The sequence below is a fragment of the Oryzias latipes genome, chromosome 4 (assembly GCF_053564925.1).
Source record: "Oryzias latipes strain Hd-rR chromosome 4, Olatipes_Hd-rR_3.1".
Classification (NCBI taxonomy): Eukaryota; Metazoa; Chordata; class Actinopteri; order Beloniformes; family Adrianichthyidae; genus Oryzias; species Oryzias latipes.
Window position 1 is genome coordinate 32,555,514 of NC_136240.1, and position 22,464 is coordinate 32,577,977.

At 42.1% G+C, this 22,464-nt stretch overlaps 1 protein-coding gene and 1 long non-coding RNA gene across 10 annotated transcripts in view; both read left to right on the plus strand.

The window, feature by feature from the left end:
- Window positions 1-22,464, plus strand: part of LOC101173854 (cyclin-dependent kinase-like 5) — a 47,406-nt gene that overhangs the window by 12,141 nt on the left and 12,801 nt on the right. For all 9 annotated transcript variants that reach the window (XR_013655806.1, XM_011474466.4, XM_011474467.4 and 6 more), the window contains exons 4-9: window positions 18,783-18,828; window positions 18,916-19,052; window positions 19,142-19,262; window positions 20,322-20,381; window positions 21,904-21,994; window positions 22,070-22,259. Coding sequence is in view for 8 of the 9 variants with exons in the window: in XM_011474466.4 (XP_011472768.1) it covers window positions 18,783-18,828; window positions 18,916-19,052; window positions 19,142-19,262; window positions 20,322-20,381; window positions 21,904-21,994; window positions 22,070-22,259 (645 nt within the window). In the remaining variant the exon portion in view is untranslated. The remainder of the gene's footprint in view (window positions 1-18,782; window positions 18,829-18,915; window positions 19,053-19,141; window positions 19,263-20,321; window positions 20,382-21,903; window positions 21,995-22,069; window positions 22,260-22,464) is intronic.
- Window positions 882-3,525, plus strand: LOC144992056 (uncharacterized). Its single transcript, XR_013655808.1, has 2 exons — window positions 882-3,174; window positions 3,223-3,525. It is a non-coding gene; the product is annotated as an uncharacterized LOC144992056 (long non-coding RNA).

The window sequence follows — 22,464 nt, forward strand, 5'->3', positions numbered from 1 at the left end:
ACTCGCCGCTATAGTTCTGCCTCAGTGTTCGTTAAAGTGTTTAAAGTAAAGCGATCCGTCCTTGTTGGTCCAGTGTGAAATGACCTCATCAGGCCGAACGGTTTCATCTTTATGGCTGTGCAAAAGTAGCTGCTCTTCGCTAAAGAAACCTAAGATTCAAACGTTTGCTTTTCACATAAACGTCAGGCGTGGATATAATTCAATATCAAGTCTGTACTTCATCTTTCTTATGCAGTTCAGCTTTTTTGGACCAAATGTGGCAAAACTGCTCTCCCACCCCCCAACACACTTGATGAAGAGCAACAGCACCTCTATTTTCCTCAAAGGTTTTGGTCATTTTTTAAAAATAAAAAAATGTATGTAAACTTGAGCCTAAGAACCGCATCCATTTAGCTAGACTCTTTTGAAGGAGGACTCATGAAACGTCTTTACGATCTTTATGACTTCTTGCTCTGGCTGGGTTCATCACCAGCCACAAACATCTGCCTTGAAAGTAGGAAAAACTGTCATCTTGATTTCCTCTTTCCTTTCTCTGATCCTTTCTCTGGTTTACTGCCTTGATACCATTCAGCTTACAGCACAAGAGAAAGCAAAGCAAAATGGCTACAAGAAAGAAAACAGCAGGACTGTGAAAAGTAGTCAGCCCACACTGCAGTCAAAGCCTTTCAGTCCACTGAAGGAACTGACAGAACTCCTGCGTGAATAGGAAAATCAAACTGCCTCCTACTTCCAGAACACGTCCTCGTCTTTAATCAAACTTCTTGGTGTTTATTCTTGTTGTGCATCTGCTGTCAGTACATTTTTCATTGCAGTAACCGTCAGAACACTCAGGTTTTTGATGCCAGGGGAGGATTTAACAGTGATTAAAAAAAAAACAAAAAAAAACGGGACTCTATTTTTCTGCAAACTCTCAGCAGTGGAGGACAGAAAAGCTGAAGAATAAAGAGGGTCGCCGCACTTTACAAGGGAAACACAGCCTGTAATGTTGGGCGTTATTATTCAAAGTGATTGATTACAGTGCTAAGCAGCTGCAAATGCCAATGTCTCAAGCTTAAACAACAGACTTTCATTTGCTTCAGATAAAAGAGTTTGTTTTGTGTCACGTTTTCCTTATTCATGCAAAAGTGACAATGTGTGAGCTTGAACCAGTCATTGGGCCTTGGGAAAGTAATAATATATGCTGCTGTGACGAAATGTCGTCAAGCGACCGCGGTGTGGGCGTGTGAAAGCACAGGACGATGAATTCTCTGGCCGCTGATCAATATGGAGCTCCGCCATCTGGAAAATCGTGCATTGTCGCCGTGAATGAACCTCTGCGTTTTTTTTCAAGGGCTAACAGCCGGATCTATGCCGCATAATTACGCGCGCATAAACAAGAGTGCTGGCACATTGTCAAGCACTGGCTCCATCCATGCAAACATGCACAATCAGCTGACACTTGCACTGCAGAGAAGGGTTACAAATGGTTTAATGGACAGGGAGGAGGCCATGGTTTGGAGCTCCTCGCAACTGCTGGCGTCTTTTCAAACATGGCTCATTTAATGCATACGTTAACCAGGACGATTAGATTTGATGAAACTTAAGACATGGATGCTAATCTGCACTTCACAACAACAGCTTCGGTGAAAACCATCATGCCTGCTGAGTTCTGGTATTTTTGCCCCTCTTTTAAACTATTGTTCTGCTTGGAAACACGTCAATCTTTTTAGGAGGAGGAGACTAAAAACCTAAGCGTTTTTTCCTACGAGTGTTAAAACACAAAAGAATTCACAAAAACGTTAAAATTCTAAAAATCAGACAATGTGATTTCCTGGATTTTTCCCCCCAATTTTGCTTCTCATAGTTGAGGTTTGGCCTGCACAATAAATCGCAAATTTATGGTTATCGTGTTATCAAGCTGTGCAAAATGCATATATTTGCAACTGATGGCAAAAATCGCAATAAATAGTTACTTTAAAAGTGCTAAAACAATCTTATGGTAGCTTGAAGTATTTAGCGAATCTGATGGAGCCCTTTTATGATGTTTGCCTCCTATGGAGACGAGGGTCATTTGGAGTATACCGTAATTTAAGTTGTGTTGACTCTTATTTAAATTAAACTGCAGTGAAATAAAAATTATGTATTTGGTTGTTTTGCTATTTGTTCATATATCGCAAATTATATCGTCATCGCAATATTGATCACTAATATTGCGTTTTCCTCATATCGTGCAGCCCTAGTTAAGGTATACATATGGTGAAAATGATAGGTCTCTCATCTTTTTAATTGGGAGAACTGGCACAATCGGTGGCTTTTTTTGCCCCACTGTGCGTGTAACTTACATTGCCTCTACAAATGCCTCACAATTCACTTACCACACACACTGAACGCTCCATTTCCACGACACCCATTGAAGTGGCCTTACAAGACATAGATGCAGCCCCTCATCTCTGCAACCCTACACGACCAGTAAAGTTCTGCAGACACTTTTCTTTCTTTGTGTTCTTGTGCATTAAAGCGACTCTTATCAAGCAAACTCCACTTTTTGAACTTTGAATTATAATATTCCATGAAAACGAGCCGGTTCTCACGAGCTGACGTAGACCAGGGAGAACAGCCCCTTCCAGGAAGAGTCTGCGCTGTCAGAACTGCTCCCAGGTTAGCACACACTTTCTCCACTGAGCTAGTGATGACTGGCTAAAAGCTTTCCTTTTCTATGCACAAGACGCAGTCACGATGCAGAGGCCATCGATGACGTCATGAAATGGGCGGCACCCACTAGGAGCAAAAGCCAGTGCCTCAGAGAACGAGTCGTTTTACTTATTGGTTGGAAAAAAGCTCAGGAAACTAACTAATATTTAAGAAAGAAAATTGTTCTGTGTGCCAAAGGTAATATATTATCATATACATGGATATTGTTTACTATCGGCCCTATCGGCCCTTAAAAGTATTCTAGTTTCTGCAGGAAACCTGGGTGTAGGAGAAATCCGTTTACAGGTTTATTCTGTTAAATGAGAAAAACATCACAGCAGACTCATTAAACAAAAAAAAAATTGCATGAAAAAAGCTTTTTCAGAACATAATGTTACTAAATAAGTCATAATACCTCCTCAACTCCCAATCACGCGAATGATTTTGGTCCTCCAGTTTTTGCTTCAGTCCTTTTTCATGTTAATGATAGATGGGTGAATGAACGTAGTTCGATTTTTTTCCTCTTTTTGTCAGCATGTCGACATCCTGTAGCTTAACATCCTGCGTGTAGTTTATGATAAAGAAACTACAAAAAATACATGTGAATAAGCAATTATTTACTGAGAGTTGCAGCAAAATTCTTGTTATTAAAGACATTAAAGCACAGGATGTTCAGACATTTGGCAAAAGCTTTTAACTCACTATGATTGCTTAAGAGGGGAAGTGCTTCATTTGCAAGCTCGGATCCTCTACCAGAGACCTGGGAGCTTGAGGGTCCTGCAGTATCTTAGCTGTTCCTGTTCTTTTCTGGACTGAGAGGTCTGAGGTCTTTCCAGGTATCTGTTGTAGCCACTCCTCCAGCTTGGGGGTTACTGCCCCGAGTGCTCCAATTACCACAGGCACCACTGTCACCTTCACTTTCCAGGCTTTCTCCAGTTCTTCTCTGAGTCCCTGGTATTTCTCCAGTTTCTCATGTTCCTTCTTCCTGATGTTCCCATCGCTTGGCACTGCCACATCCACCACAACGGCTTTCCTCTGTTCTTTGTCCACCACTACAATGTCTGGTTGGTTCGCCGTTATCATCCTATCAGTCTGGATCTGGAAGTCCCACAGGATCTTTGCCCTCTCATTCTCTACCACCCTCCAACTTGCTGTTGGAGTATCAATCATTTGTTTGAAATGTTGATGAAACTATTGAGAAAGGCTGAGAGTGAAACCCACCTTTCTGCTAGTTTCTGTTAACCCTGAGTTAATTGACTGAAGGTTTGTTTGCTTTGTGTGAGGAGGCCCTGTTCTGTCACAATGATCACCTTCTGCATGAACGTTCTGCTTCTCGTTTGTTTCAGTGTCCTGTTCCTGTGTCTCAACATCTTTAATCCAACATTTGTTTAATATCTTATGCAGCTAATCTAAATCCTGGGGGAAGTGGATCGTGGTGGCCCAGTGGTACGCAGATACCTTAAGCAGGGCTCCAGACTAACTTTTTTCACTAGGAGCACAGTGGCCCCTAACTGAAAATTTTAGGGGCACAACCAGAAAATTTAGGGGCGCATACCGTAAATCAACATGCTAACCAAATCTACTAATTTCCACTGTATTACTAATAAATACTTTAATAATAGATGCAGAAATTACAATGTGCTGTTTCTAATTCAGTGTCACATTTTAATCTCCACTTTTGAAAATGCAACAACAAGGTAAACTGACAGCAGCATCGCTGTCACGACAGTACAAATGAGTAAAGAAAACTGATGGAAATTTATCTTTGTGACACCAAATAGGTGCAGCCAAGATGCACAATAAGCGTGTTTGAGATCACCCAGGTGAACTCAACGCTGCGCAGATCACCTGGTGTGAGACATATATTTTTGTTTTTGCTCCAACATCAACTGTCAATCATCGTTGGTCTCCCCAACGATCCAGGCGAGGTGCTGGTTTTATCTCAAACACGTCTATCGTTGCATTTTCCCCACGTATTTTCAGTGTGTCTAAAACTAATGTCGTTTTTGCCCGCACGTGTTTAAAGTTCAATCCCCGTTAGCTGTCACGCATGTAGGTGTGGGACATTTATTCTCCTCAGCTGACCCGACTCCCGCGGGAGCGGTGTGCTGCCGTAACGGCCGTGCATAACTGTTTGATGCGCCGCCGTAACCGTAACCAAAACACTAAACCTTCCTCCGGGTCTGTGAGACCCAGAGAAAAGTTCAGCACGGACTGCATGTATTCAGAAAATTACGAGCAAATAGATACGTTCTAGAAAGGAAAGTAAGGAACTCCTTAGTGTGGTCCGGGGAGGGAGGGGGCTGTCAGGTGTCCTGCTTTCAAGCCCTGTCATTGTCCCGCCCCCAAGAGTAATTTACACCACTGTGATTGGTTGGTCATCTCCGTGCACGACAATGAAAAAGTGTCATTCATTAAAACTGGCGGGCTGCAGTTACATTAAATTTTCATATTAAGTCGGGGACCGCAAAATATCATCTTGGGGGCCGCAAATAGCCCGCGGGCCACGAATTTGAGACCCCTGCTTTACATTAGCCGCAGGTCGGAAGAATGAATCAATGGTTCGCTTGCTCATAGCTCAGACGCACATATCAGGTTGTGACTATATTTGTCTCCGTTTCCTTCCCACAGATGTTTACGCGCGCGCGAATATCTCTAGGCCCCGCCCCTCCACATATTTTAGCCACTTACAGTGACTTACTCTTCTCACACGCAGTGGCCGGCTCACAGACAGGTATCACGCGAGAGTGTGTCCTCGCGTTTCATGAGTATGTGCGCGAGTGTGTGTCTGCCTGCGTGTGTGTGCGCTCGCGTCTCAGATTATTTCATTGATCATTGACGTGCCCCTTCCACGTTTAATGTATAAAAAATATGGAGGGTGGGGGAGGCAAATTTACTGGTCGCACACTCTCAAATTTTGGTCGCAAAATGCGAGCAATTGGTCGCAGTCTGGAGCCCTGTTAAGTGTTTGTCATAGCCTGTGACAGCACTGGGGAAAGTGATCCAGACACAGATTCAACCCTGAATGGGTTTGTCATCCCATGAGCTGTTCTGCACACAGACAGGAAAACTCCTGACACCTTTAAAAATGGGAAGGTTTGACTTTCATTTTCTTATTAGGTAAAGGACATTTCCCAAAGCCAGAGGTATGGGTGCTGTATGTACGAGATACCATTAAATCCAAACTGAAAAAGTGAGAAAAATAAAACAACGAGAGATCAAAGGAACCAGAAAAGGGATGAGGAACATTAAGAACAAAGAAGGGACAAACCCCCATCTGCAAACCAACTTAAAGCAATAAAGAGAATAAAAAGAAAACAAAAAAAGAGATTAAAAAAAAAAGCCCTTCTTTAATGGTTGTGGATTAAAAAACTGTTTCACATTTCTAGTCACTTTAAAGTCTCCCTAAGTGTTGTGTGTATGTGGACTTTCTGCCTTTGTCCAGTGGAATTGCTTAAAAATGTTTTCCTTCACCAGCGGTGACGTAGCTTTGTCAATAGTCCAAATCTGAGTCGCCTGTTCTCAGAGGAAGAGAAAATTGCCTTAAAGGTTTGAGACTTTTTTTTTACCAAACACACGTTTTCCCAAACGAAATGGCAGGAATCACTGATATGGGTGGTTGCTAACAAATGAGACGCATAAAAGAGTGCATTTTTTTAATGATTCGGCACAAACCTGTCAGAGAAAATCCAAAATGTGGAGAATTTACAGAAATAGTTTTTGGTTGACTCATGGACATTAGTCAGTGAAAACTCATTTCATATTCCAGTACATTTGTGACAAAAGACTTCACATCAACCGAAAGAGATAAATCTGCAACTCACTTTCAAAGTCTAACTCCAAACATCTTTTGATCCATTGTAAAATAGTTTCCGGTGGTCTTTTAATGATGATTATATCGTTTATAGCCAAAATCTAAAAACCTGTGTCGTTTACTTTGGCATAGTTTCTGCAGAACGGCAGGAGTTCCTTAGACATTCACCTCTGACTATCGGTGCAATCTCAATTTTCTTTATATATGTCCTCCATCATGAGAAAAATGCCACTATTACACGTTAAAAACAGCATAAACACCCATTGGAGTCTTTAATCACTAAAGGGGAAGTTTGGACATTTAGAAGCTGAGCGGGGAAACCTGTTTGGTTTAAGTGGAATACATTTGGTTTTAAAAAGAAGTCAGTTTGATAGTATTCCAACCTACAAGCAGCAGACCGTGCATCAGCATGAGGCGTGTTTTGTGGGGGTCTCGCTTGATGAGTCCAAAGAAATAACAGGTTTGTTGCTAATACCAGGATGAGAAAACTGGGGGAGGAAGAGGCAGGCTGCTGCACGTGGTGTTCCTTCACGGCACAGGCCAACGATGTGCTGGCGTAGAAATCAGAAAGACAGACATTAGTTGTTGCTTATTTTAGACTTAAATGCCTTTTGACAGAGAAGTCTGTGCATAATTAGCATGCAAAAAAGGAAGTCCTTCACACAGGAAGTCGGCTCTTTAAGGTCCCCTCTCACTACCTACATTTTGCGCATTTTCCACAAATTTTATAAAGTTCATTCACAAAATATTATGTAAATCTTACGCAATTGTGCATGATTTTTGCGAGATGCATGCCCAAATTTGCGGCTTTCTTCGACCGTTCCACGTATGTCCACAAACGTCTAATGGACTTTTCACGCATGTACCTTAAATATATAACTTTTATGTTGCATGTACAGCCAGCGCACGTTAAAACTGACGCACAAATGACTAATAAATTGCATATAAACAGTGCAATAATCACGCACGGGTTGTGTTCTACGTTGATTTATGTTCTTTGCGTGGTTTATTTGTACTTCTTCCGTGGTTTTAACGTGGTTCATTTGTGATACATCTGGGAAAATTTCACTTAGAGAACCACAACTTTATGAGCAATTTTCATCCGTGCCATATGTGCAAAATGTACGTAGTGGCTGTGTTCTTGGGAATGGAACAAGAGCATATGTGGCGCACGCCAAAGCGCGTCCGCAGGCGCTCTGCTTGCTGCTCATGGTGCTGCTCCTGGCAGCGAGCAGCCTCCAACGTTTCTGACCCAGTTCAGACTCACAGAACAGAAAAATGTCTTCGTTTGAGAGCACCAATGGTGAGCCAGCTTTTTTCAGAAATATCCTCCTAGAGAGAAACCTTCCACACTCAAAGCTTAATCTGTAAAGGAGCAAATTACATCATGCTGGAGTTTTGGAATCATTTCTGTAATGAGATCAAGTCGCACCACTGTTTGCATAATTTCTCCCCATGATGTACTGCACTGAGCCTGAGGCATGTGACTAATCTACCCGCTAGCATCTTGAGTGCTCAAGCTATCAATCATGGCCTTTTTATCCTATTTATTGTATGTGTCTGCTCTACATTTTCTATTAAAGTGTACAATGGTCAGTAAAGGAAGACCATCTGGTTTTCTTCTTGACTTGCTAACAAGTTTCCAAGAAACAACCTTTCAAATCCTCATTTTTTTCCACAATTTTAGGAAATATGATCCGCGTTTTTGTAAAAGTTCTCCATTTCTTTGCTGAGGTCACGATTTTGCTTTTGCGTGGACTGAAAATGTTCCTAAAACAGAATCATTTGTCATTTTAACTGCTTTGGATTTGTCTGGCCCCATGACAGACCGGTCACCTGTCCAAGGTGCACCCCGCCTTCGCCCAACAGTAATCTAACATGGATAGATGCATGAATGGATGCAATTGTTCATGTTTACTTCTCATTCATCAAAAGGGAAGAAAAGCGGCAACAAAAACCAGAACCACAGTGGTCATACACCTCCACGGTCCAGTTGGATTCCAGCCAGCACTCAGAAGCACATGAAAAAAATGGCACTTGAAAAAGATCTTATTTGTGACAGAAAGTGAGAAAATACGCCACAACCTCCCTGCTCAGAGCTCTCAGCATAAGGGAGGGGAAAGGGGTGTGGGGGTTGCAACAGCAACAGTCAAAGGTGAATTTCTAACGAACTCCTGCTGCTCTGCAGAAACTATGTCCTAGAAAATGAAAGAAGTATAAGAAAGGGGCTTAATCATGATTTAAAGAGCACTGGGAACACTCAAAAAATGACGGAGAAGGACTTTAACTAAACTAAACATCAGTTTTATTGCACCTATAATGGCACTGAAAGGGCTCTGAAACAATTTAATAAAAAAATGTACAGACATTTTAAAATCTGAGTGGAACAAGTGAGTGAAATTGATAAGTGTGGCACTCTGCTTTTTCAAGGTGGTGACTGAGACTAAAGACTTAAGTACCTCTGTGCTTTTTTAATGCAGAAGCACCAAATGGCCCGATCCATAAAAAGTTGTTTCAAAGTTAAAAGACAATTTTTGACAAGAAATAACAAATTTTAAATACAGAAAAGGATTAAGAAATGAGGACAACCTGACCCATTCTTTCATTTAACCCTTGTGCTATCCTAGGCACTTTAACGTTGGGAGTTGGGTCAACTAGACCCACTAGTCAGTGCACTGAACCTTTTTTCTTCAATGATTTGTAAACCTCACTTTTGTCCATGGATTACATGAAATCTTTCTACCTTTATCCACCTTTGTCATCGTAGGGAGAACACGTCAATGTAAGGGTGGGGTCATCTAAGATAGCACAAGGGTTAAGTATACATCATTTATGTTGCCATGTCTCCCACAACTTTACATCTTTATCTCAGTCCAAAATATCCCATAATGTCTTTTCTTACAGCATTTATCAAACCTGTGGTTTTTTTTAAATTTTTCAACCAAATAGAAGTGGTGGAGTCTGCTGCGATATTATTTTTCCTAAATTAGCTGAGTGCCTGTTTATGAAAGCTACATTTATTTAGCAGAGGGGAAAAAATCATCTGCCCCCTTTGAAGGGAACAGTTATTTTTGCAGTCAGTGAACAGAAACTGGGACAGAAGAGGAAAAAAGGCCAGTGTTAAATAGGCCACCTTGATTTGAGCTCTGGAAGACGAGCTCCTATCAGGAGCCGCTGAGAGATAAATGAGAAAGGACGTTTGCTGTCATGAATTAGGAGTTTAGAGTGTTAAAGTTGTCCTCGTACCCTGAGGAATGACGGCTATTTCAAGCTCCAAATTAAAGCAGACTGTTAGCTGCAGCCCACTTGTTGATGAGGCCTTTGATAAAGCTTCACATGAGCTTTGTGCACGTCATTGACCGTCACTTCATAGACCCCTTGCAGTGACGTCTCGATGGCCGCCATTTTTACAGAGTGTGGTGTAGAAAAAAAGCCACTAAATCTCATAACGATAGATGGCTGATTCCAAATGCAGCTGGTTTATTAGTTTAGCTGAAAGTCCACAAAGCTAAATCAGGATCAGGCAGGCAGGAGTCGATAATGAGCATGGAAGCACAAGAGGCGTAGCAGGGGTAGTCAGGATCCAGGTGAGATTCGGGGGCAGCGGCAGGCAAACGGTATCAGAGACAAAACAGGGTCAGGAAATCAGAAGATCAGACGATAACGCTCTGTAAAGCAGGCAGAGTGGCACAAACAATACTTTGCACTGAGTGAGGCTCAGTACAGTGTTTAAGTAGACAGTGAGCGATTGCAAATGAAAGTCAGGTGTGTGGCATCCAGGAACTGTGCTCTGGGGTTGCTGGGAGATGAAGTGCACTCAAAACTCTGGAGACTGTTCCCGCTGGAGACCAGAGAGGGAGACAGAGCTTTGACTTCTGGAAGTTACAGATGGGTTGCTGGTAGTTGTCACAACATGAAAAACAAATGAATGCGTTTTACTTTACCAATTTCCACGGGATGAAGACAGAAAACAACTTGAATGTACTTGGAGCCTTGGACTTTGCATTGCAGCAGTCAAACGGGATGGATGGCCCTCTACAAATGCCAGCAGACTCCGTACTTCAAGAATTCAATGAGTTGATGCATTGTTTTTTAAATAGAAACTGTTTATTGAACAACAGAGAGCCATTTGACAAAAAAGCAAGGGCCATGAAACAAACCGAATACAGACCGGTCCTCAACGCCCCTCATCGATCCTTTTTCAATCACAAAAGGAAAAATGCAGCATCCCCACATTTCTGCAGATATGTCTCTCTGTCTTCAAGTTTCCCACGATGTCCAACAACTCCAGACTGTCTTCCTGTGACATCTTTGTGAGAACAGTTGACTGAACGCAACAAAGATAAAGTGACGCACCTTGTTTGACTCCCACAGTTAGACTCCCAATATGGCACTGTGATTTTGTCTTTGAAATGTCTTCTTCAAACCCCTTATTTTGACACTCTCGAAGCATTCCCTTCCCAGAAAATATGTGAGTCTTTGGACGAGGTTGAGGCGGCACTCTGATTCAAATCCCGGCTGCGATCTTTCATGTTCTCCCCGTGCATGCGTTGGTGCTCTCCAAGCACTCCGCCTTCCTCCCACAGTCTAAAGACAGGCTTCATCTGTTGATTGGAATCTCTAAATTGTCCCTTGGTGTGCATGTGAGTGTGTAGCTGGGTCGGCTCTAGCAATCCCGTGACCCTGAAAGGGATTCAGCTGGTTTAGAAAATGGATGGATGGATGGATGAACGAGGTTGAGAGGATTCAACTATACCATGGTTAAACTCACTTAGTCTAAAATTAGTCTCTGATAAATCAGCTTCACCATATTTTAACATCTGATAAATAGAATGTTGCATGTTGTTACAGTTAGAATACAATTTTTTTCACTTCTCTGCATTTCCCTTCAGGGGTCGCTACAGCAAATCAGCTTTCAGTGATTCACACAGGTGGTCTGGCAGAGATTTTTACGCCGGATGCTGTTTCTGACACAACCCTGTAGTTTATCCAGGCTAGGGACCAGCACAGGGGGACCTAGGTTGTGTCAGAATTCCTTCACTACTCACTATATAGGGCATTTGCCATTTTGCAGTGCTGTCTGAATCTACAATTCCAAAATCCAGTGCCCTAGAAATCTACCAGAAGTCTCTGTGAAAAACCAATGTGCATCGATGCTCACTAAATCGCCGAATATAGACCACAATGCATTGGGTCGTAACAAGTTTTGCCAAAAAATGTATTTAAATCTTTTTTTTTTATAAACCATCAACGTTTTCATCTCCAGAAGACAGTGGACTCATGTAATCGTTACAAAACGCTCGTATTAATTAGATTTTAACTTTGTGAAATCGATGACGCCATATCCGCTGTTTAAAAAATAAATAAAAGTAGTGAGCATGTTGTCCAAATTGCTTTTAAAATTCAGGGCACTACATAGTGCTGCACTATATAGTTTTTTAGTAGTTAGGGGTTAGGGTGGACACAGACCTGGCCTTGGGCCCCCCCTGTGGCTATATAGTTAGACAGTAGCTCAAAAGGTCTTACCCAAGGACCCACACTGGATGAAGCTCATCGTGCCCCCTGGGAATCGCACCCTCATTTCCTGCGCGCCAGTCCCGCACTTAACCAACCGAGCCTCCTGGCCACATATACAATTAGATTAAAATACAAAAAAAACCACACACGCAAAAAAGATGTGTATTTAAGGCAGAACTTTCTTTTCCTGGTTTCCTTCATTATGTTTTCATGTTCCACACTTTGACCTCAAAAGAAGAATCTTATTTTTCTGAAATAACAAGAATCATGAAACAATTTTATGGTTTCTATTACAGACTGTTATCATTGTGGCCTATTGTTCACTCCCTAAGTATAAGATGAAGCACATCAGAGAAGTCTTAATCCGTGGCCTACTGCTCTTTTTTACAAGACCTAATAATTGCACCCATTTGTTTTCACTCCCACATACAGCAGACGCACAGCTCATAGGAAAAATTCCAACAGAACATAAAGTTCAGCTAAACGCTCAAAGGTTCAGGAAATCTGGAATTCTGTACGCATGAATTAATGAATAAATAAATAAATACTTCTATTAGATAGTCGTAGGTTGAATCTAAGAAATGTGGGATGGGTGTGAATGCCACTTGTTCAACAGCATCTGCAGAGTATTTCACAGACTGCACTCAGAGCAGCCATGATGTAAAGGATGCATTCAGCTGGGAGTTCCAGCAAAGATCAGATGGAAAACATCTCCCTGTGAGGGTGGAGCCCCATGGAACATCTGAAGCTACCTATACACCATTGACAGTAAATGAGGACTGGACTGAAACAACCCCTCCCTGCGTTGCAAATAGGAAGTAGCCGCTGGTCCCAAAAAGACTTCTATTGAGAAATGAACAGCTCAGACATTATGTTCAAGTCTAAGTTTAAACCAGCTGCAAACATCTGAAAGAAAATGAAGATTCAATCAAAAGAGACACTGACTGCGTTTACAAGGACAAAAGTAATCGGAATAAACGCCTGCTCAGAATAAAGATACGTCATGTGAACACGCCGTTCGGAATACTCTACCCCCGATCAAACTCATCCCGCTTGTTGTTGCTGTTAATGATTCCACTTAAGAAAAACTTGTTATTTAGCAAATCTGTTAGGGCTTTCATCCATTGACTGTACATGAGAACTGGACTGAGTAGCTGCAGTTACATAGCCGCGTTTACATGGGCAAAAGTAATCGGAATGAACGCCTGATCGGAAAGAAAATGCGTCATGTAAACGCGCCATTCAGAATACTCTGCCCCGATCAGACTCGTTCGGATCAGAATTTCTTTCCGATCGAGATAGGTGGGTTATACCGATCGTTTATCCTATCGTGGAGCATGTAAACGGTCATTCCGATCGTGTGTCACTACTGCTCTGGTTTAAGTCACGCATAGACGGTGTTTCGCTGAGAGAAAAGCATTGGAGCGCATAGGGGACCGCTCTCGCCCCGCTGGCTCTCCCGTCTCTTTCACCCCTCACGAGGGAGGTACGGGGAAGGAGCTCTTCGTGCCCCCCGACGCTCACTCGGTCCACTGGCACCCGAGTGAGCAGAGGAGCTGGATTAATAACTCCGTGTCTGAGGGGAGGAGGATGCTTGTTCGGTGTGCGTTTTTTTTGTTTTGTTTTGTTATGTGTGGGAGAATTCAGACTGCGAGGCGTTCCGCCGCTCTGGGTTAGCGGCTGAAGGACTCAGGAGAGCCGCCAGCTCACGCAGCCAGTTTGGGGAAGCAGAAATAAATGTCGCTCAGTCCTTTTCAACACTACTGCGCATGCCCAAATGATTCATTCCGACCGAAAGTGTGAGCCATGGGAACGTTTGTTCTAATCGGAAAAAGGTTTTCTGATCCCATGTGAACGGGTGAATTTTAACCCGACCATTGATCCGATCAAGATATTCTCCCCATGTAACCGCGGCTATAGACAAAAGTAATCTGAATAAACCCCTGATCCGAATAAAAATGCGTCATGGAAACACAGAATATTTTGCCCCCATCAAACTCATTCATGTCAAAAGTTCTTTCTTGTCGAGATAGGTGGGTTTGCTGATTGTCGATCCGATCGTGGTGTAAATAAACAGCTTATTCCAATTGTAGGTCACTACTGCTCTGGTTTTACGTCATGCATAGACGGTGTGACGCTCCAGAGAAAGCTTTGGAGCGCGAACAGGTGCGGCCGGCTGTACGAGCGAGGCATGTCTCTGAGCAGAGCAGCTGGACTCGTAGCTTTGTGTTTGCTGGCAGGGGAGGGTGCTTTGTTACGGTGTCCGTCCGGCAGCTCGCTCACGCAGAGCGGCGGGATAACAAAGCACCCTCCACGCAGTCCTGAGAAACCGTGTAATCACGTGAAGTCGTGTTTCCAGTCGTGTCCAGACAAAATAAAGGCTGATGTTATTGTAACTTATTAACATGCAATCAGGATGCAGATTGCGGCATTGACCGCACGGATTTTTTAAGTACATCCACGCCTAAATGTTGTTGTTTGAACGTATTAGCCTAATCCTAATTATTATTACTTCTAAACCTAACCGTAATAACTATAAACATCCAGCAACTTGTTGCTCCTTGCTGCTACGGTACATGGTTTTACCCCCCCCCCCATTCTGTAATCACCCTCCTACCACCCCCCCCAACATCCCTCTCTCTTCTTACCTCCTTTTCTTTTCCGTCCGGAAAATATAATTAAGATGAATACATTTTGGCTTAATTTACAAAAGGGGTTTATTCAAATATACCTCTGCTGTGTCAGAAGATTCTTAACCCCTAATGTAACAGTAAAATATGTCCAACCCAAGAGGCCTTCAGCTCTTATCTGTTTGCTCAGCTGTTGGACAGGACTAGTAAAAAAAGCAAAACAAAAACATAACTATCAACATGCTGTCAATGGCCAGACGTTTGTAGAGCCCGTAAACAGTCACATGAACTAGCTATGCGTGAAATACGCGTTTACGAGCATTTCCATACACTTTTCATTGGAAGTGGTCGCTTGAATGCACATTGCCAAGGGCGGTGTGAAGGTATGTCCTTTATGTGTATTGCATCCACTTTTCTTTAGGTGAAGTAATTCAGGAAGAACTTCATGCAGCTAAGTCTATTTTTTGAACAGAAGCTGAGGATGTCAGTATGTAGATATTTGAAAAGGTTTACAAAATTTTTACAAATTTTGAAGCGTTTATTGGGTTAATTCAAATGTCATTTCAAATCTGGATAAACAATGTACAGAAAAAGACTGCTAAACAGATCTGCACACCTTTCCTCTAAATCCGGTTGTAAATTAACTCTTTTTTCCCCATTTCTTACAGTTTAATTGTTTAAAATGTTGCTTTTGTGCTTTTCTTTTGTATGTTTTCTCCAAAGCTCTTTGAATGGGCTTGTAGCATACAACAGAAGACCTGCTTTGTCCTTTGATCTGCCACAGTGGTCGGGGTGGAAGTGGACGGTGACACTAAAACAGCTCCATAAAAGCAGCCAAGAGCTGAGAACAGCATATTTGGAGATATGTCTGTAAAAACCTGTTAAAATAACTGACAGATCATTAGAAAACTCTGGGATCATGTCTTTGCTTAGAGCTTCTACAGGAGCTGCCCACTCTTTTCTTTGTAAAGACCAACACAATTTGTCCTTTTTATAGTCTTCTTTCATTTTGATGTATCATGATGACTCAGAAAACCCACATTCTGGCAGCATTCTTATAAAACGGTCACTTTTTTTTTTAGTGTTCACTTCATTTGCTTTATCAGACGTGCATAGTGGTGCAGTGGTTAACACTTTCACCTCATAGCAAGTAGGATTTGGTTTGATTCCCGGCTGTGTGGAGTTTGCATCGTCTCCCTGTGCATGAGTGGGTTTTTCAGTCGCTCCAGCTTCCTCTCAATGGTCAAAAAAACATGCTTCATAGGTTGACACGGTGACTCTAAGCTACACCTCAGGTAGGGTGTGACCTCAGGTAGGGTGTGACCTCAGGTACGGTGTGACCTCAGGTACGGTGTGACCTCAGGTAGGGTGTGACCTCAGGTAGGGTGTGACCTCAGGTACGGTGTGACCTCAGGTAGGGTGTGACCTCAGGTACGGTGTGACCTCAGGTAGGGTGTGACCTCAGGTACGGTGTGACCTCAGGTACGGTGTGACCTCAGGTAGGGTGTGACCTCAGGTAGGGTGTGACCTCAGGTACGGTGTGACCTCAGGTAGGGTGTGACCTCAGGTACGGTGTGACCTCAGGTAGGGTGTGACCTCAGGTACGGTGTGACCATGTGATGGACTGGTCAGTCAGAGGTGTTGCCCACCTTCACTCTGACGATGGCAGGATCCAGTGGAAAAAAAAATGATGGAGAAATGACTAAAATACATCAAAAATGATAAGAACACACAGTTTTTTGGTTGTGTTGTGCGCTCCATGATGGTGCCCCCACCACCATCACCACCCAGAGTGCAGTATATAAGCTGAGGTCTGGTAGCATCTGCTGGACGTCAGTGTCAGGGCTGATTGTAGATCAAATGTGGTCGTTTTAGATCAGGGGTCTGCAACGCCAGACTCTGGAGGCACATGCAGCTCTTTCATCTCTTTATTGTGACTCTGGCTTTGAGGAAAAATGCAAAGGGTTTCAATAAACAATGCATTTGTAGTTTGGGTTAACTTCTTTTTGTTAATGATGTTTTGTCATCTATGTTAAGAATTTTAAAGTGTCAGATAACTGAGCAAAACGATGGTAAAAGGTTAAAAAAAGCGCTTTCAACTGTCTTTGTACACGAAACGTGCTATACTAATAGACTTGCCTCATATATTTGTCACAGCATTTTATTATTAGAATAAGTCTACGGCACATATAAAAGTGTCCATTTGCTAATAATAATAATAACAAAATGTTAAGTTTGACCTTCTTGCATTTTTATTTCAAGTAAATCTGCTGCAACAGGAGGATTTATTTGACACAGGATGTGTTTTATTTTGAAAAAAAAAAACTTGTACGTGCTACAGTCAAAAGTTAAAGAATTTAAATGTGTTTGATGTAGAAAAATAAAACGCTGTCTTATTTCAATTATTGTAACTATTTCAAAGCTACATTAAAATGTCTTAACGGCCACAAACAAACAAACCCATCGTGCAGACTTTAAGGGTTTTCTCTGACTGACAGATGCCATGTCCATCCTATGGGATTTGGGATCTCCATCAGATGTCTGATGTGTAGCATTTGACTTGTAAAGCTGTTTTTCATTTTTTCCCTAGTAAGTTTGTTAAGGATTTCATCAAAGGGATGTTCTAAGTCAAAGAAAGTTAAAGGTAAAATGGTTTTGGAGGACTCAGAGAAGAAGGAGAATTGGTACAAGAAATATAAATAAATGGATAACCTGAAACACGACTAGAAAAGCAAAGGGTAGAACTGAAACAGGATAAAGGGCAAAAACATGTAAGCCTGACCCGAATCAGACCTGATTCCAGGTTTGAAATCCTCTTGAGACCTGACATTTACATATGAGGACATAACATTGTGGGTTTTATTTTATCTGTAGTTCATTCTGATTACCTGGGGCCTATGAAATTTAAAAAAGCATATCAAACAAGAGTTCAGGTCTAAAGAGGTTAAAAAATTTAAACTTTATGACTGAGGAAAGTTAAACACAGGAAATGGATGAATGAAATAAAAGAGGGGGGCCAAAAATCTCAACAAACTGAAGCCGAATACAAAGACCCTCTAAGGAAGTGTATGAATACCAGAAGAAGATCATCATCTGAAAATTGATGGACTACCTTAACTCATATTTGTAATATGGAATAAACAAATGAATCAAATATTTCCTGTGTGGCCCTGTGAAGGACTGGCAACCTGTTCAGCCTGCCTTCACCCAACAGTAGGAATAGGCTCCAGCAACTCCATGACCCATGGGCAGTCCAAAAACATGATTCACTGCTTAATTGGTATTTCTAAATTGTCCCTGTGTGTCCCTATGAGAGTGGATATTTACTGTAGCTCTGCAATGGGCTAGTAACCTGTTCAGGGTGTACCCCGCCTTCCCACAGTGGCTGGGATAGGCTCCAGCAATCCTGTGACCTCAAAAGGGATGGATGGATTAAGGGATTGAAAATGTGATTTATAAAATACATTTATTTTCCTTTTTAGTTGACTGTTGGCTGATTATGGATTAAGAGGTCAATATTTTTGTCAAGATTAGGATTGGGTTTATTTGGTCAACACTCAGTCTTAATTTATGCTGTCTGACATAAGAACCTGACTGTATGTCACCTTATGTCTGTTAGATGGTAGGAGGGCTCCATGCCGCCGTTGGCTGTCTACGGCGAGGGCTGGGGGGGGGGGGGGGGGTTGCAGGGTGGGGGCGGTGATTGAACTGGAGCACAGCTCTGAGCCATAAGCAGAAGTACAAGGCCTAAGTAGGACATGTAGAGAAACGGGGTTAGTGCTGGCCGAGCAACTCTCTCAGGAAACTTTGTGAAGAGATGACGGCACTGCTGACTTCTTAGTTTGGTCCGTAATATTCCTTCACGCCTGTCAAACCTTTAGGGAACTGACATTCGAAGTGAGCTCATGATTTGGAAAAATCATTTTCTGTTTTCCTGGACCTTCAATTTATTTTACGATTGTTGTATCAAGATAAATAGTTCTGGTTTTGTCTGCTTTTGTGGTTCAAAGATGTTTCTTGGTGGGTTTTTTAGAAAGTAAGTTGCATCTGTTTGCCCATTTGATAAATATTTTCAGTGGAATTTGTCACAATTTATGTTTTTGTCTTGTATTTTTCTTTGACAAATGCAATAAAAAGTGTTTTTGTTGCAGGATACCAATGAAATTGTGGCCATTAAGAAATTCAAGGACAGTGAAGGTAGGCAGAGTCTCTGTTGCCGTCAGGCTTTCTCCTCAGTGGACTTGTGTTTTATTGTTTTGTCGCTTTGGCCATCACCGTGTGCAGAAAATGAGGAGGTCAAAGAAACAACCCTGCGGGAGCTCAAAATGCTCCGCACCCTCAAGCAGGAGAACATCGTTGAACTGAAGGAGGCCTTTCGCAGAAGAGGCAAGCTGTACCTCGTCTTTGAGTATGTGGAGAAGGTAGGTCCCCTTTAAAGAGCATTGAGGCAAATCTAGTTTGCTCTCCTGGTTTATTTTTTTACTTGTGGATGACTTTGTTCCTTTATTAGAATATGCTGGAACTGCTTGAGGAGTTACCCACCGGTGTGCCGACGGAGAAAGTGCGCAGCTACATCTTCCAGTTGATTAAAGCTATTCACTGGTGCCACAAGCACGACATCGTACACAGAGGTAATAACTATTTCTCTTTGTTTCATGATTTAAAACAAAGAGAGGCATCGAAATTTGAGGAGGGAGGACCAACCGCAGCACAGAACCTGAGAAAGAGCTGCACATTATAAGTTTTTTTGTTATTCATATTCACGTTATAACTTGTATTTATTTGAACCAGTGGTCTCCAGCCCCCGGCCGGGCCACGAACCAGTACCAGTTTTTTGGCACTGTTGGCACTGGGCTGCAGAGAAAAGAAAACACGACCTACATTTTTTCCGTTTTATTTATAATCTACTTCCGAAGGAAGTTTTATTTTGGAAAACTCCTGGCTTCTCCCCACCACATCCGACTCATTCTTGATTCATTCTTGTCAAGGCGCTCGGTCGCATGTCCAAAACCCTACTTTCCTACAGTGGCTGTGCCGACCGCTAATTGAAACCTCGGAGCTAGCAAAGTTAACAAAAAAAAACTACAAGTTTGTATGTTTGTTTTTGCAGAAAAGAGCCGGCTGTCTATTGCTATAAGGATGCTGCAAATTGGGTGGATTCCCTTTTATGATTATATTTAACATACACCCGATTTAGTGACCTTTTATTTTTATGTATTTGTTAAATTAACTGTCACACTTCCTCTTTTGACAGTTTTGGTTGAAAACGGTTGGGGAGCACTCATTTAAAGTGCATTTAAGGTGTTTTAAAAGCTGTCCAGTGCGTAACGTCATAGCCTCGTATTGTTTGCATGAAAGGCCTTTGGTGAATCACTGGCAGCCAGTCAGGAGCCCAGATGGCCCATGTGAGCTTTTGGCACAATAGAAGCAGCAGAACAAGCAACCAAATGGCCTGTAGTATACCCGGGCACACACATGACACCACCTGCTGAAGAGTTTTTAGGTTTCTCTGGATCAATCTGTCAGCTTTTCCAAATGGATCTTGGATTTCTCCATTTTTGTGTCATTTCATAAGGAATAATGCCCCGATGAGATTAGCTCTTGGGGACGCAAGCTCTTGATGATGCAGCATTGATGTTATGACGCCGCCTCTGCTGAGCTTTCTTCTCATCTGTGTGCCTCCTCTCCAGACATAAAGCCAGAAAATCTTCTCATCAGTTCCGCTGACGTCCTGAAACTCTGCGACTTTGGTGAGCGCCATCGGTTGAACCCTTGATGTGTGACGTGCCTTTAGGGAAGAGTTTGGAAATGGAGACTATATTTAGCTGAAACCGGTGTTTCGGAGAGCAGCAGGGAATGGTTATTGAAATCCTCTCCACCACACTGTACCCTCACCTCAAAGATCAACTCTTGTTGGGGAAACACGAGTATAATCAGGCTTTGTTTCACTCTTGTGGCGCTCAAAACAGCGTAAAACGTGGCAGCAGCATGCAGACAATCTGTCCTGAGAGACTAAAGACCTGCTGCTCGTTCCGTGTCAGCCAAAGGCATTGAGACAACAGTCTCTGCTGCACAAATCTCCGTTTGGGGCGAGCAGCATTGGGAAACAGCAGTATTTAAGAACTTCTAAGATGTTCCTCATCACCTGTATGAGACGGGCGGGAGCTGCTGTGTAACCGATTAGAGCGTCTGTTAGGAACAATTACCTTTTATTTTTGAAAAGTTATTTTCAAAGTATTTTTGAAAGTTAATGAAATTTAAAAAACACATTTAGCTTTGAAAGTTGGCATATTTCTCGAAAAATGTGTGTCAATTAGTCATCTGTTTAATTATTAAACGTCTTATAGTTGTTAGTTTTCTGGTTTCTACATTTATTAACAGATGCCCACTGTTTTCACAAGTGTCATGCAAAAGTTTAGGCTTAGCTGGCTAACCTGTATTAAAAAAAAAATCAATTCACATAAACAAAACTCAGTTTTTGGCTGAGAATATCTAATTCAGTCTTTATAACTTTAAGTTAGGACTTTTTAATGACTTGATTGTTTTTCTTTTTTCTTTTAAACAACCACTGTGCAGTCTGAAAAAAACAAACAGTACAGGTGAGAGTGATGCAAACTGTTTTAATGAAGAAATACATTAAAATTAGAAAACAAATACTCCAAAAGGCAATTTTTAACTTAATTTTCTTTATATATGTTCTCCATCCAGAGAAAAATGCCACAAGAACATGTTCAAAACACCAAAAACACAATTTTTAACTGAGTGGGTCTTTAAATATCTTGGTTGACTTTTTGTATTATTTAATTTATGCTAAAATGTTGATATTCTCACATTACAAAACTGTCATTATTGCTTCAGTTTACAAATACAGGAATACAAAAATTAAACATTCTATTCACCCCATTTAAAAAAATTATAAAGACGTAGATAAAGTTGTCGGGGATTTCCCAAAATAAACCGTGAAAAGTACGATTATTTTTTGGTTCAAAAAAAGTATGACGTTTTGTTAAGTCGGCTTTCTCCTGCCTGCAGCAGATGCTGTTAATTTGCTTTTTGAATTATGGATTTGCTGCTGTGCTGGCCGTGTTCAATTAAATGTTTCCATTATCATAATTTAGTTCTAGTAATAAAATCATTTCATTAGGTCTGCGACAAGTGCAGCCTTGACGCAACTTATTCACTTTGTAACTAACACCCTGATGCCTAATGAGCTTCCTCAGATGTGTCTGTGCTCCTCATTATATCAAAATGCTCTCTGTCTTCTTTTGCCAGGTTTTGCTCGTAATCTCTCCGAGGGAACTGATGCCAATTACACGGAGTATGTGGCCACTAGGTGGTACCGCTCTCCGGAGCTGCTGCTCGGGTTCGTTTTGAGCTTTTTTCTGGACGGCAGTCATTAAACTGTGACGTTTCCTTCAAAGTTGACGTGTGACTGCAGGGCCCCCTACGGGAAGGCGGTGGACATGTGGTCAGTGGGCTGCATCTTAGGAGAGCTGAGTGATGGACAGCCTCTGTTCCCAGGAGAGAGTGAGCTGGACCAGCTCTTCACCATCCAGAAAGTGTTGGGACCACTGCCCCCGGAGCAGATGAAGCTCTTCTACAACAACCCCCGCTTCCATGGACTGAGGGTAGTGCCACTCCTTAAGTCCTCAGTCTGCCAGGCCTCTGCCTCCACCCTGGTTGATTTTTTCCCATCAATCTCCACTTCATCCTTCCTCGACATCTCTCCTCCTCCTCCTCTTCTTCTCCTCTCTTGTTTATTTTCTCTCCCTGCCATGTCTCCTCTCTCTGTGCTTTATTTATTTTTTTCCTGGCTGAGCTTTCTGTGCCGTG